At 42.9% G+C, this 27,625-nt stretch overlaps 1 protein-coding gene across 2 annotated transcripts in view; it reads left to right on the top strand.

Moving 5' to 3' along the window:
• The window catches only part of DNAJC13 (DnaJ heat shock protein family (Hsp40) member C13), a 149,734-nt gene extending 132,896 nt beyond the window's left edge, over positions 1-16,838 (top strand). For both annotated transcript variants that reach the window (XM_060180241.1, XM_060180240.1), the window contains 8 exons: positions 911-1,080; positions 1,229-1,271; positions 1,867-2,040; positions 4,097-4,276; positions 4,573-4,713; positions 6,555-6,698; positions 10,090-10,189; positions 15,959-16,838. In XM_060180241.1, the coding sequence (XP_060036224.1) occupies positions 911-1,080; positions 1,229-1,271; positions 1,867-2,040; positions 4,097-4,276; positions 4,573-4,713; positions 6,555-6,698; positions 10,090-10,189; positions 15,959-16,056 (1,050 nt within the window). In that variant the 3' untranslated portion in view covers positions 16,057-16,838. The remainder of the gene's footprint in view (positions 1-910; positions 1,081-1,228; positions 1,272-1,866; positions 2,041-4,096; positions 4,277-4,572; positions 4,714-6,554; positions 6,699-10,089; positions 10,190-15,958) is intronic.
• The last annotated feature ends 10,787 nt before the right edge of the window (positions 16,839-27,625 follow it).

Raw genomic sequence — 27,625 nt, 5'->3', positions numbered from 1 at the left:
CTGGGTTACAGTAGTCATTCATTCATTCATTCATTCACTCACTCACTCACTCACTCACTCACTCACTCACTCACTCACTCATTCATTCACTCACTCAGTTTCTGAGTACCTGCTGTGCCAGGCCTTGTGAACACAAGGACAGGTAAGACAGACTGGGCCAGGAATATTCCTATGAGATTTGAGCACAGATCTGACTTACATGAAGAAGAGAGTAAGACATAAGACCTGAAAGGAAAACCTTACTCTCTCCCCCTTGGTTTTCCTTTTGTGCCTCCCGCTCATTTTCAGTTCTCCATCATCTGTTACGTGTGTGTATGTGTGTGTGTGTTGTATACAACATACGCCACATGTTGGTACACAACACATGCAACATGTTGGTTATGTACACATACATACACATCTATGTCTTGTAGATTTTAACTTAATATATATATATATTGAATTGTTTTTTGGAATATAGTACAGTGTGATGCAAGTCATAGTATTGGACAGTAAAGCAAATGCATGAAAATGACTTGTACAACACAATGGTAGCATGATAAATGGGTGGCAAGTGGCAGAGAGTTGGAGGAACAGGTCAGCTAAGGACATCTGGGGAATAGCATGTCTGCTCTGGGAACTTTATACACCAACGATGCTGAATTTTTTAGTTTCTCAAACTTGAGGCAGAGAGTGGAAGTGAAACTAGATAAAGTAAGTAGAAGCAAGCTATAGTGAATCTTGCTAAAGTTACCTTTGCATACAGCAAAGCTTAATCTGTTCTCCACTCCAGAATTTTTGGATACTAATTATGGCCAACATTGGTCATAACACAAAATGCAGCAGTATTCTATCGCAGACAAAGGCAGAGCATATCAAATACTGAGATGTTCCTAAAAAGTCATTCTTTTCTTCCTCTGACCTTATACAGGTTCGAATCACATTAATGAAATTTCTACCAAGTGTTTTCATGGATGCCATGAGAGACAATCCTGAAGCTGCTGTTCATATTTTTGAAGGAACCCATGAGAATCCTGAGCTGATTTGGAATGATAATTCCAGAGATAAAGTGTCCACAACTGTGAGAGAAATGATGCTCGAGTAAGTAAAGATATATCCAAGAGCCCTGGGAAAGGCACATTTCCCACTCTGTCTGCCACCTCTACCCTTACTCTAAAACTTAATGAAAGTATGTTTTATAACTCAAGTTTGATATTTTTCTCTCCACCCCCATTTTTGTTTTCCCAAGGCACTTTAAAAATCAAGGAGACAACCCTGATATAAATTGGAAGGTAAAATGTTATTTTGTTCAGCAGACCAAAGTCTTCATTGTAGTTTGTTTGTTTGTTGATTTATTATTTAATTCCTGCTGAGTTAGTTTAATGCCAGCCTATTCAGCACTTTGTTATTATTAAGATACTTAGGTATTACCCTGGTAAATGAGATTTTAAATATAAAAATAAGAGAATTACTTTATTTTTTAAATATTTTTTTTATTTATTATTGGATAGAGTGAGAAAGAGATTGAGAGAGGGAAGAGAGGGAGGGAGAGAGACAGACACCTGCAGACCTGCTTAATCACTCATGAAGTTTTCCCCCTGCAGGTGAGGACCGGGGGGCTTGAACCTGGGTCCTTGTGCCCTGTAATGTGTGAGCTTAACCAGGTGCACCACCGCCTGGCCTTATTTATTTATCTATTTATAACTAGCCCAAACAGCTTTTCTGAACTTTATTCAAAGAAAAAACAAGTATCATTCAGTTATACTAATGACCACTTAAGAACTAGTTAATTTTATAAAGATTTCTTTAATGGAGTTTGTACATTTTGTTTCATGTACAACTTGTTATTGCTAAGTGACTTGACTATGGTTCTTTTTTTGTTTAAAGTTGCCTGAAGATTTTGCTGTGGTATTTGGAGAAGCAGAAGGTGAACTTGCTGTTGGAGGAGTTTTCTTGAGAATCTTTATTGCACAGCCAGCTTGGGTGCTGAGAAAGCCTAGAGAATTTCTGATTGCACTACTAGAAAAATTAACTGAGCTCCTGGAGAAGAACAGTCCACATGTAAGCTTTTTCCATTAGCAGAACATCCCAAATAGCTTACTAAATATGCTCAGAATGTAAGCTTTTTCCATCAGCAGAACATTTCAAATAGCTACTAAATATACTCAGAATGTTCCTCTTCAAGATCCACCCTTATTGGCTGCCTCACTTGAGTGTCTACAGATTACCTGACCAGTGATAGTTGTCCATTTCCCCTCTGAATTAAATCCTGATTCTGAACTCTTAATTATTTTTTTCTGGTTAAATGGGGGGGCGCAGAATGAAATAATAGTATTTAGAGAGGAACTGTTCCCTCCTTCTGTAAAGCTATGTATGTTGTTAACAGTTTCACAAAAACATTGGTATTTACCTTAAGGACATTAGTATTTCATTATCATTTCTGACAGTTTTCAAAGTGTTAGAATTAAAGTACTCAAAAATTTGAATCCAGATAAAGTTCTTTAAAGACGTTTTTCTCTTATCAGTTTTCTTTAATCAAAAATTTTTTTAAAACCCTCTAAAGTCCTATATAATAAACTTGGAATGTGTGACTTGCAGTCACTATATAATTAATATTAAGAAAACATTCTCCACATGTCCTGGGTATATTAAATAGAGCCAGGCATGGAAATGTACAGTTTATTAGAAGAATCCTCAGTATCAAGGCATCATTTAACTGGGAGGCGTGGGGGGTGGGGGAGTGATATACAGCACCTATTCCACATTGTAAAACTGAATTGCCAGTGTGTAAAATACATGTACATATATATAATGGAGAGCCTTGTTGCCTTTATTTCACACTGTTGGATCATAATTCATTTTAGTCCTCTGGGGTTTATACATTATGATGTGCTAACTGCATGTTAGAAAATTGCTACACCACTGCACAGTTACTAAGAGCCAGAGCAAGTTTAATAGATGGCACTTGCAAGATTACACTGTAAGTAAGGTATGATTGAGATGGCTGTGTCTGATGTGGTTTTAATCTTAACCAAAGAGCTAACATAAGAAACTAGTAAATTTTGAGAGAATAAAAAAAAAAAACCACATATGCAAAACTTTGATTTATTCTATAATGGAACTGGAAGAGAGTAATTAAAGAATGTCAGTATACTAACAAGGAACAGAAATACTACCAGCTACTTTTCATTGTATGTAAACAATCAAACAGGCATGTTCCAGATTAAAGTGCCCTAAATTAGCCTATACTTTTTATTATTTGCTGTTATGTTACAAGATTGTAAGATTACAGTGTATAGTTCCACACCATACCACACCCACCACCAGAGTGGTATATCACCAGCCTTCTCCCTCCCAGAGATAACCACGATAGTTCTCACAAGTCTCAGAAACAGTTTGCTTGCTTCTGTTTTGGTTTTTATTTGTTTGTTTTGCAAGTTTATGTGATTCATATATCTAGATTGCACATATGAATGAAACCATCAAGTAGTCGTCTTTCATCTCCTTATTTTGCAAAGCATGATCACCTCCAGTTCTATCCATTTTGTCCCAGTGGACACAATATCATCTTTTTTGATTGCAGAGTAGTAGTCCATGAAATGCATATCCCATAGCTTCTTTCACCAGTCAGTTGATGATGGGCATGTAGGCTGCTTCCACTCTTTGGCTGTTGTGAATGATGTGGCTGTGGACATAAGGGTGCATATGTCTCTTCTAATTAGTGTTTGAGTGTCCATCATAAGGTAATTCAATTATTTGTTTAAGGACTCTCCATACAGTCTTCCAGGGGAGCTGTACCAGTTTGCATTCCCTCCAGCAGTGTAGTAGACTTCTTTTCTTTCTCCACAACCTCTCCCACACCTAGTTAGTTGATATAAGCCACTCTCTGAGTGTGAGATGGTATCTGAGTGTAGTTTTAATTTTTATTTCTCTAATGACAAGTGGAGCCTTTCTTCATGTGTCTGTGGGCCCTGTGTATCTCTTCTTTAGGAAACTGTTTAGTTCTTTGTCTCGCTTTTTTATTGGGTTATTTTGGCTTCTCTTATAGATCTGTACCAGTTCTGTATAGATGTTTGATATCAGTCATTTTATAGTGTATTTGTTTTACATCCTCCAGGGAGAAACGCTGGAAACTCTGACAATGGCAACAGTATGTCTCTTTAATGCACAACCTCAGCTGGCTGATCAAGTCCCACCACTGGGTCATCTTCCCAAGATCATCCAGGCAATGAATCATAGGAACAATGCTATTCCTAAGTGTGCCATTCGAGTTATCCATGCCCTGTCTGAAAACGAGGTATTGATAAATTTGATCAATCCATTAACTAGCTTATGATTTTAGAATGTATCTGCGTTCTCTCTTCCTGATTAATGTATACTGCAGTATAAATTCTCTTCTTGTCTTGTACCTTTCTCCTTTTGAACCCCATCCTAATCTTCTAACAATTGTTAAACCAATTTAGATGGCATAATTAATGAGGTAATAATTTGTGTGTTCATTAACAGACTTGAATGTATTTTTTTTTTCATATATTTTATTATGGTATAAAAACATTGCTTCTCTACAAGTAACTTTTCTTTTGGGGTATATAGCTATGTGTCCGAGCCATGGCATCTGTAGAGACCATTGGCCCACTGATGAATGGGATGAAAAAGCGACCAGATACTGTTGGTCTAGCCTGTGAAGCAATTAATCGAATGTTTCAGAAGGAACAGAGTGAATTAGTAGCACAGGTAAGTGGCGTTCTAGATTTAGTACTATTTTAGAAAAGCAATCATGCCAGATAAATGATATTCTCTTCTTTAGCACAGAATGAGTTTCCAGACTTCAGTTTGAAAGAGAGGCGATTTGAGTATGAATGATTTTACACACATAGACACACAGGCAAAGGAGGACCAATGACCAGAAATCTTAGCGACTTCAAAGTCCTGTTGTGATGTTTGAATGTTAACTTTTCATTATCTGTTAAGTGATTTATCTTGGCTTTCTATAAAACTTGCTTAATCTCTTTGCAGAGATTCATCCCATTCATCCACCCTTTTGTCTTTTAAGTCGAGTTTAAGAAACACACCATGATTTTTTTTTTAATTGTCCTTAATTGGGTCATTCATCTTAATATCTCCTCAGTGGCTTAGTTTTGTTTGACAAGTAACAAGTGTGACATCTGTTATTAGCCTAATAGAAGACTCTGAGTCTTGCTCATCTGACGCTTCTGTTCACCCAGCCCCAGAGGAGAAGTACTAAGTACCTCTCAACGAGACTGGATGCTCTGGGCTTCCTGGGTGGAGGGAAGGGCTTGTATTAGAAAGAACAAGAGCTGATTCTACCACTTGATGGCTCTGTGACCACAAGTATCACATTTAGCCTTACAGTGCCTAGTTTCCTCATCCGTAAAAGCTGTAATTCTCTCACAGCTTGTTCTGAGAATAGTTATCTATAATAAGAGGCACACTCAGGCTAACAAATAGCTCACCTGGACAGCATGTGCTGCTTTGCCGAGTGTGAGGCCCAGGCCCCCTGCATTGACATTGGAGGAAGCTTTGATGCTGTGGTCTTTCACTTTCTCTCTACCTCCCTGTCAGAAAAAAAAAAAAGTTCAAGAGCACACTCACTAGGCTATTTACTTGCACACCTCCTATGAGTTTCAAAGAAAGATTAAGATTGTGTGGTATCAGGTTGTTACGAAGCCTTTCAGACTGCTAGGAAATGTATAGTGATGTGAATGTTGATGGTTTAAGAAAATGTAAATATATATGTGTGTGTGTGTGTGTCTGTGTATGAGAGAGAGAGAGAGAGCTACTTTAAGTATCTTTACCTATTAATTTAGTGTCATTACAGGAGTGGTGTGGTGGCTGGAAATGTAGAATTTACAATTCATACTGCCTAGCTCAGTGACCACGAGCTTGTTTGTCTCTGTGTATTGGTTTTCTGTCAGACTTAATGGTGCCTACATCATAAATGTTGGGAGGAGTGAATAACGATGCTTACAACAACTGAAGACATAGCATAAAACTCTCACTGAGAACACCTGCATTGGGACCTGGTAAATAGTGCAGCAGTAGCTCACAGATGCAAGAGATCCCAGGTTCAGTCCCCTGCACCCCCAGTAAGCATAGCTGAGCAGTGCTCTGGTTAAGAAAAAAAAAAAACTAAATAACAGAATGCCATCACCATTAATTACCTTAAAAATTTCCATATAGGGAGTCGGATGGTGGCGCAGTGGGTTAAGCGCACGTGGCGCAAAGTGTGAGGGCCAGTGTAAGGATCCCCGTTTGAGCCCCCGGCTCCCCACCTGCAGGGGAGTCGCTTCACAGGTGGCGAAGCAGGTCTGTAGGTGTCTATCTTTCTCTCCTCCTTTCTGTCTTCCCCTCCTCTCTCCATTTCTCTCTGTCCTATCCAACCACAATGATATCAACAACAATAAAACAACAAATAAAATAAATATTAAAAAAAAAAGAAAACACTAAAAAAATTTTCATGTAAAAGAAAGCTTGTCCGTAGATGAAATTGCTTCTTCAGAGGATGATCAATATTTTCCCCAACTTATACATACACACTTAATACTTCTTTCTAGGCCCTGAAAGTAGATTTGGTTCCATACCTTTTAAAATTACTTGAAGGCATTGGCCTTGAAAATCTGGACAGCCCAGCAGCCACCAAGGCTCAGATTGTTAAAGCTCTCAAGGCAATGACTCGAAGCCTGCAGCACGGAGAACAGGTGAGTCTGCAAGGAGTAACTGACCTGCTGAGGGCAGCAAGGCTCAGAGATCAGATCGTGGAGACTGACCTGTTAACTCTGCTCAGCTCGCCTCAGGTGTGCATCTGAAACAGACCCTAAGACCAGGGGTGGGCTTACAGAGCTGTCCCATAGCCAGTGGAAATGTACAAACAGTATATTCAGACTGTGTCCCAGAAAGACTCTTGTTCTGGGCAGTGATGACATGTACACATCTTGTGGGGAGAAATGCTGGGATTCTTTACTATAGAAGAATTTTCAGTATTTAATATTTGGTTGTGATTAACTTCCAGTGCTTGGAGTTACTATTGAAAGACAATGACCAACTTCATTAACCATTTTGTAAAGTTAGAGATGTGTTGTTTTCTTTGGTCACCAGGGCTATCACTAAGACTCAGTGTCTACATGGCAAAGCCACTGCTTCTGATGGCCATTCTTTTCCTTTTTTTTTTTTATTTTATTTACTTATTTTCCCTTTTGTTGCCCTTGTTGTCTTGTTGTTGTTGTTGTTGATGTCGTTGTTGGATAGGACAGAGAGAAATGGAGAGAGGAGGGGAAGACAAGAGAGGGGGAGAGAAAGACAGACACCTGCAGACCTGCTTCACTACCTGTGAAGAGACTCCCCTGCAGGTGGGGATCCAGGTGCTCGAACTGGGATCCTTACTCCGGTCCTTGCTCTTTGTGCCATGTGCGCTTAACCTGCTGTGCTACCACCTGACTCCTTTTTTTCTTTTAATTTTGATAGAGACAGAGAATTTGAAATAGGGAGAGATAGGGAAGGAGAAAGAAAGACACCCACAGCACTGCTCTTCACTGCTTATTAAGCTTCCTTTCTGCAGTGGAGACCGGAGGCTTGAACCCAGGCCTTTGTGCATGATAATGTGTGCACTTTACCAGGTGTGCTACCATCCATCCCCTCATGATATCATTTTAAAAGATGCAGGGCATCATTGTAATTTCATCTGCCTTTACTAACACTTTCTAAGTGTCAGTTTTCTGCAGCATACGCTGGCATCAGAACCATTCAGTGATTTAATTTTCCTCTTCAGATTTAGTCTCACTGTTGCTTCTGAGGAATTCCTCATACAAAGTTACTATATATCTCTGTCTGCTAATACTCTCTCACATTAATTTATTGAGGTGAAATTTACAAAACATTAACCACTTTGTGTATGTTTTTAAAAAATATTTTACTTATTAGAGAGAGGGGACCAGTGCATCATTCCAGCACATGGGATGCCAGGAATTGAACTTGAGACCGCAGATCACCTCTGCCAAGCCACATCATTCACCATTTAAAGTGAACACTTGGTTGACATTTAACACTTGATTGTATTAACAGTCTAGGTAACCACATCCATGTCTAATTCACAACATTTCCTTCACCCCGTAAACACCCTGTGTTTATTAGATGATTATTTCCCATCCTTGGCCCTCGTCCTACAATCTCTCTTTTCTACAAATTGACCTCTTTTGGCTATTTCATGTAAATGAAATCATACAATATATAATCCATGGTGTCTGATTCTGTTGTTTAGCATGCTTTTGGGCTTATCCATGTCGTAACATGTGTTAGTGCTTCACAGTGTGTTACAGTGAACAATATCCACTGTTGATAGAGTCATTTGTTATTAGATCATTTTCTGTCGACATCAGCAGTGTATATAAGAGTCATCCCACAAGGGTGTCCCAATCCAACAAGGTGTGGGATAAGGAAGGCACTCTTGAGTTTTGTGACTGCACTCTATCACATTCATGTAAGCATATCCCCATCACTACACAGTGAAGGGCTGTACATGTCATGATTTGTTGATCCATTCTTTCTTGGGCAGCTGGATTGTTTCCACCTACTAATATTCTGCCACAGATTTAAACTGAGCTAAGGCTTGCCTTTAGTAGTCCTTCTGTGCATGTTCCAGCTAAAGAAACATTTAAAAAATTTTTTTTAAATATTTATTTTCCCTTTTGTTGCCCTTGTTTTTTATTGTTGTTGTAGTTATTATTGTTGTTGTAATTGATGTCGTCATTGTTAGATAGGACAGAGAGAAATGGAGAGAGGAGGGGAAGACAGGGGGAGAGAAAGACAGACACCTGCAGACCTGCTTCACCACCTGTAAAGTGACTCCTCTGCAGGTGGGGAGCCAGGGACTTGAACCGGGATCCGGTCCTTGCGCTTTGCTCCACGTGCACTTAACCCACTGCGCTACTGCCTGGCTCCGAAGAAATTTTTTTTTTCCATTGTCCATTCTATTACTTGAACAATCCAGAACAGTATTAGAGAGGCAGTGTGTGTTGCTGCAGTCATCCACTGTATGTTTAATAGAGTGTTCATGTCAGGGGTGGTACCTGTGAGCAGTGTGAACACCAAGGAGAGGATCTCTGTGTAGCATCTGCAGGCAGTTGTCTTCACCTCCACCTGCTGATAACATTAGCAAAATAACCCTGACACTCACTTCCAGTCTCAAGGGAGGAAAGAGGCATGGGAGCTTCTAGTAGGACCTGTACCACCTTCACAACTATCTATTCCCACTGTCCACTTTCCAGGTTGGAGCAAGGAATCTCCTGGGCTAAGATGGACCCTGTGTGTGTACTTGAACGCTAAATTATCTGAATGCTAACTAAGCAGTTTAGAGACAAAGAGTCTTCGCTCTGTGTCCACTGTACTCACCACATAAGAGGTGTTCAGTAAATATTTGACTGGAACATTAAAATGTGAAAGATAGTCTCTGTATTGGAATTTCCTAAACTTTTTTTTTTTTGTCATAAAGAAATGCATCTCTCTGGGATGGGGGGGTGGGGAAAAAAAAGAAATACATCTCTCATCTTAATGCAGCACACACACATTGTCTATACTCGTATGAAACATATTCTGCTGAACATTTCCTATTTATTTGTAATATTCTGATGCTTCCTACATTTGCTTGCTTTATTTTATCAGGTATGCTGACCACACTTTCATTATTGAAAGCTCATAAACATCTAGCCGCCCCATAATTTGAAAGACTGTTGTAAATTTTAGCTCAGATGTGTGAGCGTCTCCTCCCCAAAACCTTCCCTCAGGATGCCTTCTTACCCCGCACTATGCTGTCAGCCAGTTCTTACTGTCACAAGCAAACACTGTGTAGGAATCTCCTTGCCCAAGTGGAAAAGTAGTCAGTGCATCCTACGTTCAAACAAGAGCCCAGCTTGAAAGGGAAACTTGACTTGGGCACTGCATTGGGTGGGTCGAGTCCTGTGTACCTGACGTGATGTGTGCTGTAGGTTAGGTCTTTCCCCGTCTGCCGCCTTCCTGAAAATTTGGTCTTTTCACTTCCCTCTTCCACCACTATCCCTTAACTTATGTACATTCAAAGAGTTTGCTTTCCCTCCCTAGGTGAATGAAATCTTGTCTCGTTCTTCAGTCTGGAGTGCCTTCAAAGATCAGAAACATGATTTGTTTATTTCTGACTCACAACCAGCAGGATACCTCACGGGTAAGCTACACCTAATTGGTTATCCTAAGACATGTCCCTAAGCCTTGCTTGTGTCCTTAGCAGGTTGAAAACAGCATTTGGGATGTATTCTTAGGCTACTAGTTCCCTTTCTGGTTGGTGCTGAAGGGCACACAGTAGACAGTAGATGTCTGGCTTAGTGTGTGCCCTACTGTTGTGTTGAATGTGACTCACTGAAACGTGAATGCTGCCAGTTTTGATCCAGTTAACTAAGGTCCCGTTGACCACGTTTAGAGCATGGCAGCATTAAAATGCTTATCTTGAACATGTAAAAACAGTTGAGAAATCTACCTAGGAATAGCAGTGTCAGAAATCTGAGTCTGTTCCTATTAAAATAGCAGAATGAAGTTCCTGTGTAGGATATTTTTTCTTCAAGTTTATAGTGACTAGTCTGGACTTACTACTTAGTTAGCCGCTTTCTCTCATGGAAGGAAGTACATGGGCACTGTAAATGAAAGAATGTTTTATGTTTTACTATTTAAGTGACTCTAAGTTACGTTTTAAAACTCAGGACATTTTTTTCATCTGTTACATTAATTTCATCATAGCCTTAGACTACCCATTTTTAGACCAACTTCCGTCTAAAAAAAAAAAAAGTCACATTACTCTGTATGCTATATTATGAGTAGGAATATGATTTCTGTTTAAGTTCTCAAATTGAGATTAATCTCAATTAACAGTAGTTTTTACTGTGAATCTGAAATTGTAGTGTAAAAAGGGAAAGTCACCTTGCAACCCTCCCCTTACCAGAGATACTGTAGGAAAATTGAAAGAAATGCTACTACCTAGTGTTCCTCCAGATAATAGGATTTTCCTAGTAGATCTGATTGTTGGTGTAGATGTTTAAAATCATGCAGACTGGGTTTGAATATAGTAGGGACTTTGTGGAAAGTTTCGCTTGGTTTTAACTTTGGCAGTATAGTTTTTTCATTCTCAATGACCCCTAAAATTTACAAGCATAGCCTTAAAATGTATAGACCCATAATGTTTTGGCTGCCAGTCACATGTATGCATCCAGAGAAGAGTGTCAGGGTGCTGCTTCCCTCTCCAGCATCCCGTCCATGAGAGGAAGTATCTGGATCACAGTCTCGAATCTTTCATATCTGGACCACAGCCGGAGCTTCGAAGTAAAAGCATGCTTCTATAGACATGCTCAAAATTTTGCCTCTTTACACTCTTCCCATATTTGCTTATATAAAAGGACATCATTACTGAAAGATCTACACCTTGTAGCTAAGAGTAAATTTTTTTAAATGACCCTGAAGGATAATAAGATGTAGGGACTTCACTTCAGAGGCCTAGCTTCCTTTAGAAATCATTTTGGGGGCCGGGTGGTGGTGCACCTGGTTGAGTGCACATGTTACAATGCGCAAGGACCCAGGTTCGAGCCCCCAGTCCCCAAGTGGTTTCACAAGTGGTGAGGCAGTGCTGCAGGTGTCTCTCACCCTTCCCATCCCTCCCTTCCCTTTCAATTTCTGACTGTCTCTATCCAATAAATATATAAAGATAATAAAAAATATTTTTAAAAAAGAAATCATTTTGATCCCCAACCTCATTCAAATGCTCTGATAACTATTGAGGGGAATAGAGGGAGTAAAAGGTGCCCACCCCTCTGTGCTTTTCTCTTTATATGGATCCCTGGGTTTGTTAATGTAAGGCTGTGAAGTGACCCTGAGCTGCTGGGGGTAGTAGAGGGTAACGGAAAGACAAGCGGGGTCTCACAGGGCCTTGGGCCTGGAAGGGTCTCAGGGGAAGCAGGTTTCTTACAAAATCAGTCAAGGGGAAGATAATACAAATGCCCAGCTAAAGAGTCTGGCATAACTATGGCCTTTCTGAACCCTGGAGATACGTCCACATGCATGATCAGGCAGGCTCTCAGCTGCATTGGGCCCCCAAATGCCCAGCACATCATCTGTGTGCAATGTCCTTCAGCTGGACATGTGGCTGCCTGAGAAGAGTTTCCACCAGCTTTGGTCTGATTTGAAGTTTTCCATTGGCATGTTTCATGTCATGTGTTTGAGAAAAGGGATAGTGCTTTTAATAGCTGTTAGGTCCTACTATGAGGAACTCAGTTCATGGAATGTCATAGTTACCACACCCTGCCCTCAACCATGAGAAGATCCAGACTTTAGTATTTGCTGATCAATGCCCAGCTTAGTTAAGGTACAGTGAAAACACACATCCCCAGCCCTTTCTTCTAACTGGCCCTTTTGAATGAGCTTGGCAAGTAAGTGCATTTTGTTTAGGAGTTGGGGAAAGGTAAAGAACGATTGCTTCTTATTTCAGAGTAAGGTAAGAGTGACCCAGTAATGCACTTAAAGACCTTCTCCCTGGCAGCTGAACAAGTGTTACCCAGTTAGACTGTCAAGGATAAACATTTACTATAGGCAGGTTTTGTGCTGATAACTTGAGATGGGACTGCCCCATTACACTAGCCTTTCCATGATAGAAGCATATCTAGAAGTGTCTCTCTCCAGTGGTGTTTTACCCACAATGAAGATAAGCTGTGGATCATGGACCCTTACTTATTTAACCATCAGTTGGGTTCTAGAAGAAATCAGTGCCAAGAAGCTCAAGTCTCTAAAAATAATTTCATCAGTGCAAATCCTCAGATTACATCACTTTGAAAATAATTAAAGCAGGGCCAGGTGCTGATGCACCTGGTTGAGTGCACATTAGAAAGCACAAGGACCTCGGTTCGAACCTCTGGTCCTCACCTGCCCACCTGCAGGGAGAAAACTGAGTGGTGAAGCAGGGCTGCAGGTGTCTCTCTGTCTCTCTTCCTCTCTATCTCTCCCTACCCTCTGTATTTTTGGCTGTCTGTATCCAATAAATAAATCAAGATAATAATAAAAACAGGAATCAGTAAAGAAAGAACAGGGAAATGAAGAGGATCAAAGCAAAGTGAAGAGGCTTTTAGGAGCTAGACCAGAGATGAATTTGATGTGTCTGTATTTAACTGGAAGCACGTTTATGGTCGACTTGGCTTCCTAAAGTCATTAAAGGGAGATTAGTACAGCTCTTGGTTCCTTTCTCAAGGCTTTTATTGCCTTGGTTTGCCACCTGTTTAAGACTACACAGTGTGAGCAATGTTGAGACAAGTTCTCCCAGGTTAGTATTGGTTTATTGTAGAATATAACTGCTGGGAATCGGGCGGTAGCGCAGCGGGTTAAGCACACGTGGCGCAAAGCGTAAGGACCGGCATAAGGATCCCGATTCGAGCCCCCGGCTCCCCACCTGCAGGGGAGTTGCTTCACAGGCGGTGAAGCAGGTCTGCAGGTGTCTGTCTTTCTCTCCCCCTCTCTGTCTTCCCCTCCTCTCTCCGTTTCTCTCTGTCCTATCCAACAACAATGGCATCAATAACAACAACAACAATAAAAAGACAACAAGGGCAACAAAAGGGTAAATAAATAAAATTTGAAAAAAAAATAATATAACTGCTAATGTAGAACTCTCTGTTCATTTTCCCTGATGAGAATCCCATATTCATTTTTAGCAAAATTCATCATGGCAGACAATTCCATTTTGTGGGATTCCTTGTTAACCTTGGGTCTATTCTCACTCCTCTTAAATTCAGCTGCCTTTGCAGTGTTGCCGCTTGCTCTGTTTCTGGCAGCCACGGCGCTTCCCCAGCCCCTTCCTGTTTAGCACACTCCTGTCTCCTCCCATCCTAATAACTGGGACTGTTTCTGCTGGCTACTAGAAACCAGATGTCCTCAGAGATAGGCCAGGTGTGGAGGAGAAGCTACCCAGGAATCGGTTTGTCTTGCCTAAAGAGGCGTTGGTGAGGTTTGATTTCTGTCTGATCCTACTAGATCACAAATTACATACTTAGTCCAGATATTTCCAAAGTTTCTCAGTCCACAGTGTCCTCTATGCCTCATCTCCCCATTAGCAAAAAAAAAAAAAAATAAGTTTGTTAAGCAGCTGTATCCAAAGGACATAAAAGTAGTTGTCAGTATGGTACCCAACAAGTACCCTTGTGTTCCTTTCACACTTAGCACAACTTGAGAACACATTTCCTGTGTGTCATATTTAGGGTTTGGTTTCATGTCCTCCAGTAAGTAAACCAGCTTGAGCCTACAGTCACAAGAGCTTAATACCATAATGATCTAGAAAGTTGGGGGGTTTCTGGAGCTTTAGCTATGGAGGTAATATATTCATGGGGTGAGTCAGGACTATGTCTCTGCTGATCTGGCACATTAGGGAGTTGATTCCTAAGGCTTATGTATTTGATGAGACCTACTTGGTAGCCCCCTAGTAGCCTCCCTGCTGCCTTGAGAGGTAGGTAGGTTGATGGGAAGTGAAGTCTCCCCGGTGGTATTTGATCTCTAACTGCCTCAGTAGAGGGGGCGGGTGGGGTGTTGACTGTGGTCCTTTCTCCTGAGCAGTATGTAGAAGGCCTGGCACCCTGACTGGTGGAAGGTAGGAGCTGACAGCCGGCAGACCCGCACCTTTAAGAGGAAAAAAAAATCCTTCTAAGTCTTTAAGCTCAAGGTTCCAAGCACGCTCAAGGTTCCAGGTGCTCCGGTTGGCACGCTCTGGCTCGAGCAGGCTGCGTGGCTCTGCCTGTAACTGTGAGCTCGGTGCCCAGCTCCACGCCTCCCCACGGATGCCTGTGGGGGAGAACCAGCAGGATCTGGACTTCATCTTACACCCCTCACGCCGTCGCCTTCACCAGACTGCTCTGCTGTTTGCACTTCCTCACCACTTCCCTTCCTGCTTACATTTCTTTTTTCCCCTCAGGTGTCTCTCCTTCCCTTCTAACTGGCAGCACCCCCCTTCACCTCAGGAGCGGACTTTAGATCCGCTCTGCCAGGCAGAGCTTGCTAACTTCTGTGTAGCTCTCTGAAGCAGGTAGAGAACCATTCTGCTCAATGCATGCTGCTCCCACTGCCTCTCTAGTCCTGTCCCTCAGTGTTTTGTGGCTGTTTGCCTTGTGTTCTACTATTTCAGCTAAGTTTCACTCAGTATTTTGCTGCACTGTCTCCTGCAAGTACTGTGTTCAGTGTGTGCAGTGCACACAAGATGTAATGAAGTATCTGATGAGGTGTTGAAGATAGCAGACAGGTTAAAGCCTCTGTGTGCTCACGGGGTCACAGGACACATCTTGGTAAAGCTGACAGTACAGCATGTTCACGCGGTAGAGACAGCCTGAAGGAAGACATGAGACTGCAATGTCGATGCCTTTTCCCATAGCATTATTGTTGGGGCCTGTGACAGCAATCAGAGGCGTCCTTTCCTGTCTCAGAGACCTTAGCAGAGAAGCCCTTGTTCATTTGGTGTTAGTTGTTACATTAGCAGTTCTCTGCACCAAATGAGAAGTGTTTTCATTGGGAATTTCATAGAGTATGACTTCCAGGTGGGTGGGCTGACCAAGTAAGGCCTTCTTTCCTGTTTGTCAACCCCACCTTCCAACATAGCCATCCTTTGATGCCCGGGACTCATTTTAAAGATTGAATTTGCCAGATGTCAGAATGGACATTAAGAAATGTCTATTTCCTCACTAGTGTTACTCTCCCACATTGATTTTGAAGTGGTTTTTAACTGTGTCACCCTGTAGAGACTCACCCTGAGAACAATGCTCTGTGGCTGTCTGCTAAGGCTTAGATGCACACTTAGAGAGCATTCTGACAAAAGATCCATTTCCTGTGGTGAGGCATTTGACCAGGCTCTGACTTTCTGCTAAGGGTCCTTGCAGTCCCACGGCTCTGCTCTCTAAAAGGTTGTGTTTTCCTTTCTCTCATGCAGGCCCTGGAGTTGCTGGCTACCTGACTGCAGGGACAGCCTCATCAGTCATGTCTAACCTGCCACCCCCTGTAGACCACGAGGCAGGTGACCTCAGCTAACAGACTTGAAACCTTCTTGAGAGACAGTAAACGTCAAAGGCCAGCGCCCAGTCCACATTCCTCCAGCTGACATGTTGAAGCAAACTCTTACTGCCTTTCTCCTGATTTCATGACAGTGTTATTCCTTTTTCTATAAATATATTTTTATTTAGGGGGAGAAAAGTGATTCTAACTGCATCACGTTATAAGAAAGCACTCTGTGGATCAGCCCAAGTGGGTACAAAAGCATTTTTCCCCTTGATATATGTAAGCACATTTTGTTCCTTTATATATCTGTTTACAAAACTGTGAATCAAAAAGGCAAGACTTTCTTCCTACTTTTTATAATGTTTTTTTGAATTAGTGTGGTGTGGGGTTGAGCTGCAGTCTACAGTAATTGAGCTAAGTCACTAGTTCCTGGGGAGAGGGGGCATTTCCCTCTCCTGCGTCAAGTCTACATGACCCTCCTCCTCCCACCGTCAGACACTAGTAGGTCTTGTCTCTGCACCTGTTCACTGGTATCCGCTCCTGACTCATTAACCTCCTGAGCTCAGAGAACACACGGTATGTATAACTGGCTTTACCAAATTGAATGAAAAGAAGGAGTTTGTGCAAAAAAAAAGAAAAGAAAAAAATTTTTAAATGATGTCAAGATGTTATGTAAGAGATTAGTGTAATTGTGAAAAGTTCTATACATTATCAAATATATAAAGCTTTCTATATTGAATGTACATTATACAGATCATTCATATGTGTACATAAAATTTTAAAAATAAAGGGAATTGACTGCTTTGTTAATGAGAGATATTTGTTATAGTTTATTATTCCGCGTTGAAGACTTCCCATATACTTCCTTTTTTTTTTTAATTTTCATATATAAAAAGGAAACACTGACAAAAACCATAGGATAAGTGGGGTACAACACACAATTCCCACCACCAGACTCCATATCCCATCCCCACCCCCTTCCTGTTCTCACCAGACTCCATATCCCATCCCCACCCCTTTCTTGTTCTCACCAGAACTCCATATCCCATCCCCACCCCCTTCCTATTATTTATCCCTCTGGGAGCATGGACCCAAGGTCTTTATGGGGTTCAGAAGGTGGAAGGTCTGGCTTCTGTAATTGCTTCCCTGCTGAACATGGGTGTTGACAGGTCAATCCGTACTTCCAGCCTGTCTCTCTCCCTAGTGGGGTGGGGTTCTGGGTAAGTGGGGCTCTAGGACACATTGGTGAGGTTGTCTGCCCAGGGAAATCCAGTTGGCATCATGGTAGAATCTAGAACTCAGTGGCTGAAAAACAGAGCCAAACAAATTGTTGACTAATCATGAACCTAAAGTTATTAGTGGAATAGTTCAGATGAAGAGTTGGGGGGGGGGGGTCTCCGTTTTGTAGATAGATCTATTTTAGTTATATTCCAAAGAGCCCATGACTATACTAGTTTTTTTTTTTTTCTTCTTCTTGAGCCTGACATCTGATATGCAGGTGGATTCAAGTTATTGTCTGGGGAGATGATGTCATGGCTGGAAAAAGGATCAGAAAGCTGGATCAGGGAAAAGAGTAGCTGGGAAAGGTGTATAAATATTGTTGACTGTAAACCCCATTGATTTGATGTGATCTGGGCCCATATTCAGCTTAGGAGCCTGTGTGGCCTATGCATCCCTGTAGCTCTGAGCTCACATTCTGTGGTCATGAGTAGGTACATTCCAAGCTGCCCCAATATCAGGACCCATCTTCCTCAGGTGGAACATAGAGTATGTTGTCCAGCCTCCCTTCAGAGGATGGAACATTCTCTACCGTTGTTGATCCAGGGGGCCCACAAAGGGGTCTATTTTGTTGTTCCTGTTAGAAATGACTGGTAACAATGGAGAAAGAGATTTATTTTAAGTTCTAGGCCCATCATGTCTGGGGATCTCAGGACTCCCCGATTAGGGCCCCAGCTGGTGGGTTGGCCTGATAGTGACTAAAGAGTCATCGTTAAAGTCTGCCAGTCTCTTGCCCTTGCTGGGGTTCAGTGCCCGTACTACGAATCCACTGCTCCTGGAGGCTATTATTTCCCTTTTGTTGCCCTTGTTGTTTATTGTTGTTGTTATTGCTGTCATTGTTGTTGAATAGGACAGAGAGAAATGGAGAGAGGAGGGGAAGACAGAGAGGGGGAGAGAAAGACAGACACCTGCAGACCTGCTTCACCGCCTGTGAAGTGTCCTCCCTGCAGGTGGGGAGCCGGGGACTCGAACCAGGATCTGGTCCTCTGATCTTACTTCTGGTCCTTGCACATCACGCCATGTGCACTTAACTCGCTGTGCTACCACCCATCCCCTAATAATTTATTTTTTAATTTATTATTATTTTTATTAATCAGAGCACTGCTCAGCTCTGGCTTGTAGTGCAGTGGGTTGAACCTAAGACTTTGGAGCCCCGGGCATGAGCGTCTTTTTGCATAACCGTTATGCTTATTTTCCCCACCCCTATTATTTTCAATCTATATATTTATTTTCTAGGACAGAGAGACATTGAGAGGGAATGGGAAGATAGAGGCAGAGAAAAAAAAAAGAGACACAGAGAGAGACAACTGCAGCACTTCCTCTCCATCCGTGAAGCTTTTCACCCTGCAGGTGGGGACCAGAGATTTGAATCCTGGTCATTGTGCTTGGAAGCAGGTGCTCAATTGGGTGTGCCACTACCCAGCCCTGTTATTATTATTATTAATAATCATATGTTACCTCAGGGCCTCAGGCATGTAAGTTTCTTTGCATAACCATTATGCTTTCTCCCAGCCCTATTGCTAGTTTTTATTTTGTGCTGTTTAATACACTATTCAGCATTTAGAGCAAAGAATTTCACAGCTGGATTACTGATCACCCATCAATACCCAAACTCCATGCTACTGAGAGTGCCAGGCCCCCGGAAATACAGGAAGGAGCCTAGTCAGCTGAAAAGTTTATTTCACCATCAAGTTTGGAAGATACATTTCCATCCTGTATACATGATAACTTGGGGGGAATATGTTTATAAGAGAAGGGGAAAATCCCAGCACAATTCAAGTGAAGTCTGAATGATATATACAAAATAAGAACCCATGTTTCTGCTTCTGTTTGTGTTTCTTTAGCATTGAAAAGCTATATGGTTTATGGAACAAGGCTATGTGGTCACTGTGTGTATCCAGTTGCTGGCTGGAGGCAGTTATGCAAAATCTAACATGTGCATGGAACGTGGGCCTTGTCCCTGGTCCGTGCCAGTGGGATAATGCCTTGGAGCCAGAAAAGTGTCCTCAGTCGCTTTATTTCAGAGAAAAGTTTATGACACTGTGGCTTGAGTCACTGAAGGAAAGAGTCATTCATCCTCAGAAAGAAAGGTCATATGGAAGTAATGCTAGCAGAGTTGCTGCAACAGGAACTGAGGCTCAGATTCCACTCTCATGACTTTGTATTTTACAGGACTCAAGACAAGCCCTTTGCGTACATCAGTCGGGTTTCCAAGACAGGCCTCTTTCCTGGCTTTAAATGTAGGGGTTAGTGGACTGGCGAGACAGTTCACCTGGGAGGGTGCCTGCTTCGCCATGTGTGCAACCCAGGTTTGAGCCCAGCCTCCGAAACATGAGAAGCTTCTGTACTGTAGCCAGCCTCTCCCTCTCCATCCCTCTCCCCATCCCTTTCCTCCTCCCTCTCCCCATCCCTCTCCCTCTCCCTCTCCCCCTCCCTTCCTCTCTCTCTCTCTCTCTTTCTCTCTCTCTGTTTCTTCTCATTGGCCCAAAACAGTAAAAATAAATAAGACCAGGAGATGGCTCACCTTGTAAAGTGCACACTACCATGTATGAGGATTTGGGCTTCAAACTCTAGTCACCACAAGGGAGCACCTGCATGGATAGGACATAGAGAAATGGAGAGAGGAGGGGAAGACGGGGCGGGGGGGGGGGGGGGAGAAAGACAGACACCTGCAGACCTGCTTCGGGCTTGAACTGGGGTTCAAAGCACAAAGACCTTACGCTGGTCTTTGTGCTTTGCGCCACCTGTGCTTAACTAGCTGCACCACTGCCCAGCCCCCTTTTATTTAACTTTCTTTTAAAAATTTATTTATTTATTATTTGATAGGACAGAGAAAAATTGAGAAAGGAGGTTGGTTCTCTATCCGAAAACATTGGCCTGGAGCACTGAAGCCACAGTAAGATCAAAGAAAAAAAAAACTTGAAGCATTTGAGAATGTGAATTTGTTCAAATTTAAATCTCATGCAATGTATGCACAGTGAACTTTTTATAGATCGATTATTTCCACTGAAAACACTACTTCCAGTAGCCCTGGGGACCTTGCAGTGGGTGGAGAACAAGCAACCGTGAGGTTCCAGGTCTGTGCTGTGGCGCCACATATAACATACTCTGCTTCTCCCTCCTAGCAAATAATGTTTTTTCCACCAGGGCTATTGCTGGGGTTCAGTGCCTGCACTACAAATACATCACTCCTAGTGGCCATCTCTTTTTTTCTTTCTTTCTCTTTCAAATTCTTATTTATTTTCCCTTTTGTTGCCCTTTTTTATTGTTGTAGTTATTATTGATGTCGTTGTTAGATAGGACAGAGAGAAATGGAGAGAGAAGGGGGAGACAGAGAGGGGGAGAGAAAGACAGACACCTGCAGATCTGCTTCACCGCCCGTGAAGCGACTCCCCTGCAGGTGGGGAGCTGGATCCTGACGCTGGTCCTTGCGCTTAACCTGCTGCACTACCACCCAACTCCCACATTGCTAAATTTTTATATTGGTTACACTTGTGTATGTTCGGCTAAATAAAATATGTTGACAAAATACATTACATTGTAATGGGATAGAATTCTCCACACTGAGATCACAATACTCCACACTAAGTCAGGTGGTTGAGTATGAATTTTATTTAAGCCTGCTCAGCTGAGGGTCCAGCCCAGGGAAAACTCACACAGAAGCTAGCCAAGGACTGAACGCCTAAGCACTATCACAAGCATCTTTTTATACTGTTGGCAGCATATGCCAGCACTGGTTACATACAATATTTTGCACAGTTAACGGGACTTGGCTTGTTTACCTGAAACCTAATGCCTGGGGGGCTTTTAGGCTGCACCACATCTTGGTACAAAAACATCTTGTTTTCCCAGAAACAGATGTCCTGCCTTACTAAAAGCGGCAAGGTTTACAGAAACAGAAAGTTAATATTATTCCTACTCTAGGTCTGGTAAATTTTTAACTATTCTATTGTTCTGGTGCCTGACTACCATCCGGGTTGGTCTCTGAACTATGCCAGCAATTTCTTGATTACACCTGTACCCATTTTTAACCCTCAGGGCATACACCTGTTTCTTTTTGACGTGTTGTAAGTGGGAATAGAAGGTCTGCAATCACGCACACAGCTGGCTTTGTGTCCCTGTTGCTCCCACAAGGGCTCCTCAGTCCTGGGGAGCAGGACAGGGACAGAAGACTGACTGGCAGGCCTGGGGAAGCAGCCACCGTGGGGGTGGGGGAGGGGGTCAGCTCTCCCAGCCCAACTCTTGGGAGACCTCCACATTTCCTTGAGAGCTTGTTTGGAGGTTCTAGCAGGGGAGCGCAGCTACTCGTACACCCTCGACCGAAGACCGGTCCGTCTCTATTTGGGGAAGGCTGTCCTCTTCGAGCGCGCAGCTTCGGGAGGGACGCACATGGAGCGGTGAGGCAGGAAGGGGACAGCCGCCTAGCCAGCCAGATCAGCCGAATCAACCCTGGCGATCAATGGGGTGACAGATGTCGCAGCCAGACCGCCCTCACATCCGACCTCCACATTTCCATAGCCTTCTGCTCCAGTCCACCCAGAAGACTCTTTTCCCTTGCTGCCCAGTGACTGAGCCAGTCACCACCCCCATCCCTTCTTTCACCAGAGTCCTCCTTGGGATTGCATGACCGGGGCTGAGGCTGGGCAGGCATCTAGGTACCCAACTCCTCAGGGAGCTCCAGTCTGGGTCCTCAGGCACGGTAAAGTCTGCATTCCACTGGGCGAGCTGTCTCCCTGCCCCTCTAGGTCACTTTCTTTATTCAGAGAGACAGAGATACTTGCTTTGCCACAGCATTTCCTGGGCAGGTGCTCCTATGTGGTTACCAGGAGCTTGAACCTGGATCCTTAAGCTCTGTGATTTGTGCACTCTACCATATAAGCTAGCTCCTGGCCTTCTGAGTTTTGAATTTTAATACCCTAATTTTATAAGGACCACAATTTTAATAAACTGCCTCTAGGCACATATGTGTGGTCCACCAGGACAGACAGACACATGACTGATTTAGTGGTGTCACTCATATATGAGGACCTGAGTTCATTCTCTTGACATTCCCCAATATAACATGAAATAATAACAATGTAATATATTATTTCAATATAACATGAAATAATAACAATAAGGTTAGGACAATGCTACTGATTTTTGTGTGTTAAGTTTGTAGCCCGCTACCTTATTAAGCTGTTTAGTAATTCCCAGGAGTTTCCTACTAGACTCTTTCAGAGTTTCTGTGTATACTATCATATCATCTATTAATAGTGACAGTTTGACTTCTCTTGCAAACTATATCCTTTTAATTCCTTGTCCCATTCTGATGGCTATGACTCAGACATGTCTCCAATGCTGTGTTGACTGGTAATGGAGACAGTAGGCAGCCCTGTCTTGTAGCCTCGCTGTAGAGGGAAGGTATCACATTAAGATAGTTAAGCCAGAAAGAGAAGGACCATTTCCAGCCAATCTCACTCATAGAATATTCAAGGAGCAGAGGCAGTAAGGGAAACCTTAAGGTGAGACTCGGACTGGGTGTGGTGTATTGCACCAAAGCAAAGGATCCTGGGGAAAGAGGGAGAGGGATGGGGGAGGGGGGGGAAAGAGAGAGAGATGAAATTTGAAGTCAGACTGCAGGTTATTATTTCAATTAATATAATATAGATGATGTACAGATAATACATTATGATAGTAGAGCAATTTAATGTGTCAAATGAAAAAAGAAATTATATCCATGTGGCAACCAGCCCTGTAAATCATTATTGCTCTAATAACATGATTTAAAAATTAATAATAAGGGAGTTGGGTGATAATTAAACACACTGTGGTGCTAAGTGCAAGGACCAGAGTAAAGATCCCAGTTCAAGCCCCCGGCTCCCCACCTGCAGGGGAGTCGCTTCACAGGCGGTGAAGCAGGTCTGCAGGTGTCTGTCTTTCTCTCCCCCTCTCTGTCTTCCCCTCCTCTCTCCATTTCTCTCTGCCCTATCCAACAATAACAACAACAGTAATAACTACAACAATAAAACAACAAGGGCAACAACGGAATAAATATTAAAAAATAAAAATAAGTTTAAAGCTGAGATTGGAAGTTGGGGTGGGGGTGGATAATGGTTATGCAAAGAGACTCTCATGTCTGATGCTCTGAAGTCCTAGGTTCATCCCCTACACCACCATAAGCCAGAGCTGATCAGTACTCCCTGGTTTAAAAAAAAAAAAAGAAAAAAGATTGGACGTTAAAGGGGAAGGAGGGCAGGGGAGAGAGCATAATTGTTATGCAAAGAGACTCTCATGCCTGAGGCTCCAATGTCTCAGGTTCAATCAACAAGACCATCATAAGCCAGAGCTGAGCAGTGCTCTGGAGAACACACACAGCACCACCAACACACCGGGGAAGTTAAAGGAGGGGAAACAAAACAAAAAAACAAAGAAAACCAAAACAGAAACACCAGTAGTCTGAGCCGACTTGGGTGAGTACATTCAGGAAGCCTCTTCCCACATTCTTTTCTCTTGAGAAGATGCCATTGTAATAGGAAGCAAGAAATATTGTTTCGAGTTACAAAGGAAAAAAAGTGCCTGGAGTGCTGGAGGAATTGTGGGAGGTGGGCTGGCTGATGTGTGGCGAGAAAGGGAACCAAGTCACAGAAATAGGGAGCAGAGAAGTGAGGGCTGCGGTGGGAGGGGGCAGCTTTGAGCTCCACTTTTACTCACACACACACAAAAAGCTGAGGAAAGACCTTCTCCACTGGGTGGGCCCAGTTGGTAGCCAGCACTGGAGGAACTCCGTGGATGTGCTGTTGTAAGCCACCTCCCGGAAGCCTGTCCACACCCTCTTCCCCTATCTGACCTACGCCCACTGGTGTGTCCCTCACAATAACAGCCCCCCCCCCCCCCGTTTGTCCACAGCCTCTGGGGTGCAGATAAGGCACAGGAAGGCTGTGGTGTCACCGAGCTTATCAGAAGCCAGTGTGCTCTGACAACAGACTCTGACATGCCTTTTCTTCATGATAAACCAATCATCACAGTGAGCTATCGTTGAGGGAAAAATGAGAAAGAAAAATATTGTGATCAGAAACTCTGTGTCTGCCCTGAATGGAGTGAGGATACTTCCCACAATGCTGTTTACTTGGAAAATTCTAGCAATCTTCTGCAAGTGCTTCTGTTTTGCTCAAGTACCCTGCCCCCCCCCCCCACGCACCACAAACACACTCACAATACACGCACACTCCAGCAGGGAAGCACTCTGAGATTTAGACTAGACATCTGAAAGCTTTTAGAGGAGGTGCACATTCCTTCGACTATTAATTACACAAGCAACATTGATTTGATTTGATTGATTATGACTGTTATTTATCTTGCCAGAGCATTGCTCAGCTCTGGTTTATGGTGGTGCAGGAGGGAGGGAGACTAAACGTGGGACTTTGGAGACTCAGGCATAAGAGTCTTTTTGCATAGCCTTTATACAGTCTGCCCCACCTTGATTTTATCTTATTTATTTTATTTTTATTAGTGATTTAATAATGATTAGCAAGACTATAAGATAACAGGGGTAATGCCACACAGTTCCCACCACCAGAGTTCTGTGTCCCATCCCCTCCATCGGAGGTTTCCCTAGTCTTTATCCCTCTGGGAGTATGGACCCAAATTCTTTATGGGGTGCAGAAGGTCTGGCTTCTGTCATTGCTTCTCCACTGGACATGGGCATTGGCAGGTGGATCCATACTCCCAGCCTATTTCCATCTTTCCCAAGTGGGGTAGGGATCTGGAGAGGTGAAATTTAAGGAGACATTGCTGGGGTCGTCTGCCCAAGAAAGTCAGTATGGAATCAGAATTGTGTCTCAATTTTATTAATTGATGAGCCTGAACACACACCTGTGCACATGGCCTCTACTGCAGCCCTCGGGGCCTTCCACTGGCTCCTTTGCTCAGCTCCCTGCAGCTCAGCCTGGGTGTGGACCTCTGTGTTCACAGGCCAGGGCTCCGGCATCTGTAGACTTGGACAGAAGTGCTTTGCACTCTCCTAACTTGGAAATCATTGCTCAAGAGAACACCCGGGGATGCTCATACATACTTCATACTTTCTGTGACTCCTGCCCTCAAACCAGACAAAGTAATCTGCGTTTACTTAGTACAGATCTCAGTAGAGATTTACATAACAGACCTCCATGCCTGAGCATGGAACTGGAAGGAATCATGCCATGTGTGATGAAGGAGAAGGAGGAATACCAGTTGATTTCACTCACAAGTGGAACTTACACCAAAAAAGAAAAAGTACAGGGTGGAACTTAGACTAGCTGTGGTCCACTGCAACAGAAGCAAGGCCTCCAAATTGGGTGGTTGAGGGGGGGAGCTGGGAGGACACTGGTGACTCAATGCATACATAATGTCTTCTGGTGTTAGATGTTGATGGGTGTGGTGTGCAGACACCGATCATGGAGGAATAAGAAACTGTACACATGTAACAACTTGTGAATCACCATTTCCCCAGTAAAGACATTAAATGATAAAAATGGAATTGAATAAAGAGATAAAGGGGGAGTCGGGCGGTAGCACAGCGGGTTAAGCGCACCGCACGTGGTGCAAAGCGCAAGGACGGGGATAAGGATCCCAGTTCGAGCCCCGGCTCCCCACCTGCAGGGGGGTCACTTCACAGGCAGTGAAGCAGGTCTACAGGTGTCTGTCTTTCTCTCCCTCTCTCTGTCTTCCCCTCCTCTCTCCATTTCTCTCTGTCCTATCCAACAACAGCTACAAAAATGAAACAACAAGAGAGAATAAATAAATATTTAAATAAAGATAAAAGGGGGAATCGGGCGGTAGCGCAGTGGGTTAAGCGCAGGCTGTGCAAAGCGCAAGGACAGGTGCAAGGATCCTGGTTCAAGCCCCCGGCTCCCCACCTGCAGGGGAGTCGCTTCACAGGTGGTGAAGCAGGTCTGCAGGTGTCTGTCTTTCTCTCCCCCTCTCTGTCTTCCCCTCCTCTCTCCATTTCTCTCTGTCCTATCCAACAACGACAACATCAATAACAACAACAATAATAACTACAACAATAAAACAATAAGGGCAACAAAAGGGAATAAATAAATATTTTATAAAAAGATAAAAGGGAGAAGCAACCTGTACACAAAGTGTAAGACTTATAAAAGCCTTGCTGCCCTGTTCCCCAGTTCCGGCAGATTCTGGAAACTACATCAAAGAGGTGTTTATTTATTTATTTATTATATAGCAACTGTAGTAGACCCTACGGTGCTAGGAAACCAGTTAGGAACATAGCACCACAAGGACAAGGAGGATTTAACTATCTTTTGCATTTATTTTGTAAAACAGATGTGAAGTAAAACGATTTTGTGAAACTCTAGTCTTTACAAGTTTATAATCGTTGCTTTTGCAGTTACAATTATAAAAATAGTTTCAGCAGTACACAGTCAGGTCATATTAATTTTAATAATATATTTATTTAATTCAATATGTCTAAAATATCATTTAAACATAAATTTAATAAAACACTTGTTCATACTAGGTATTCAAAATCTGGTGTCTAGTTTACACTTATACTATTTCTTAGTTTGGATATTAAATGGTCATTCAAAAATATTTGCTTTGTATTAAGATGTCATAAAATTAACAGTTGAAAAAGGTGATTCACATGCCCAAGTTGTTTCACGTGTAATTAAACGTTTCCTGGTAACTGAGTTGATAATTAACATTTAAAATAATTAAGATTTGGGGCCTGGTGGTGGCATACATAGCAGAGTGAACACATTACCATGTGCATAGACTCCTGCCATGAACTTAACCTTTGGCCAAAGACATAATTTGGGGGTGGCATATGGGGTGGTATATTTGCTATTTTTATGCCTTTTTTTTTTTTTGGTGCCTGCACTACAAATTCACTGCTCCTGAAGGCCATTTTCTGTTGTTGTTATTGTTATTGCTGTTGTTAGACAGGACAGAGAGAAATGGAGAGAGAAGGGGAAGACAGAGAGGGGGAGAGAAAGACAGACACCTGCAGACCTGCTTCACCACCTGTCAAGTGACCCCCCCCTGCAGGTGGGGAGCCAGGGCTCGAACCCAGATCCTTACTCCAGTCCTTGCGCTTCGCGCCACGACGCTTAACCTAGTACACTGCCCTACTCGGCTCCCTATGCCTGTTTTAGCTCTTCACTTTGCTTCGTTATTTCTTTATGATTAAAGCCTTTAAAAAGCAAATGCTATAATCGTGGGTGCTAGTCTGAACGACGGCAGGTGCAGTTTCTAGCCTTGGAAATTCTATAGCACACCCCCCCCCCCCCCATCAAAAAAGATGCCGAAATCTTTCCCCAAAGTGAGTCATTCATTAGTCCTGTGC

Source organism: Erinaceus europaeus, chromosome 21 (assembly GCF_950295315.1).
Source record: "Erinaceus europaeus chromosome 21, mEriEur2.1, whole genome shotgun sequence".
NCBI classification, from domain to species: domain Eukaryota; kingdom Metazoa; phylum Chordata; class Mammalia; order Eulipotyphla; family Erinaceidae; genus Erinaceus; species Erinaceus europaeus.
This window is presented reverse-complemented; position numbering and strand designations above follow the sequence as displayed.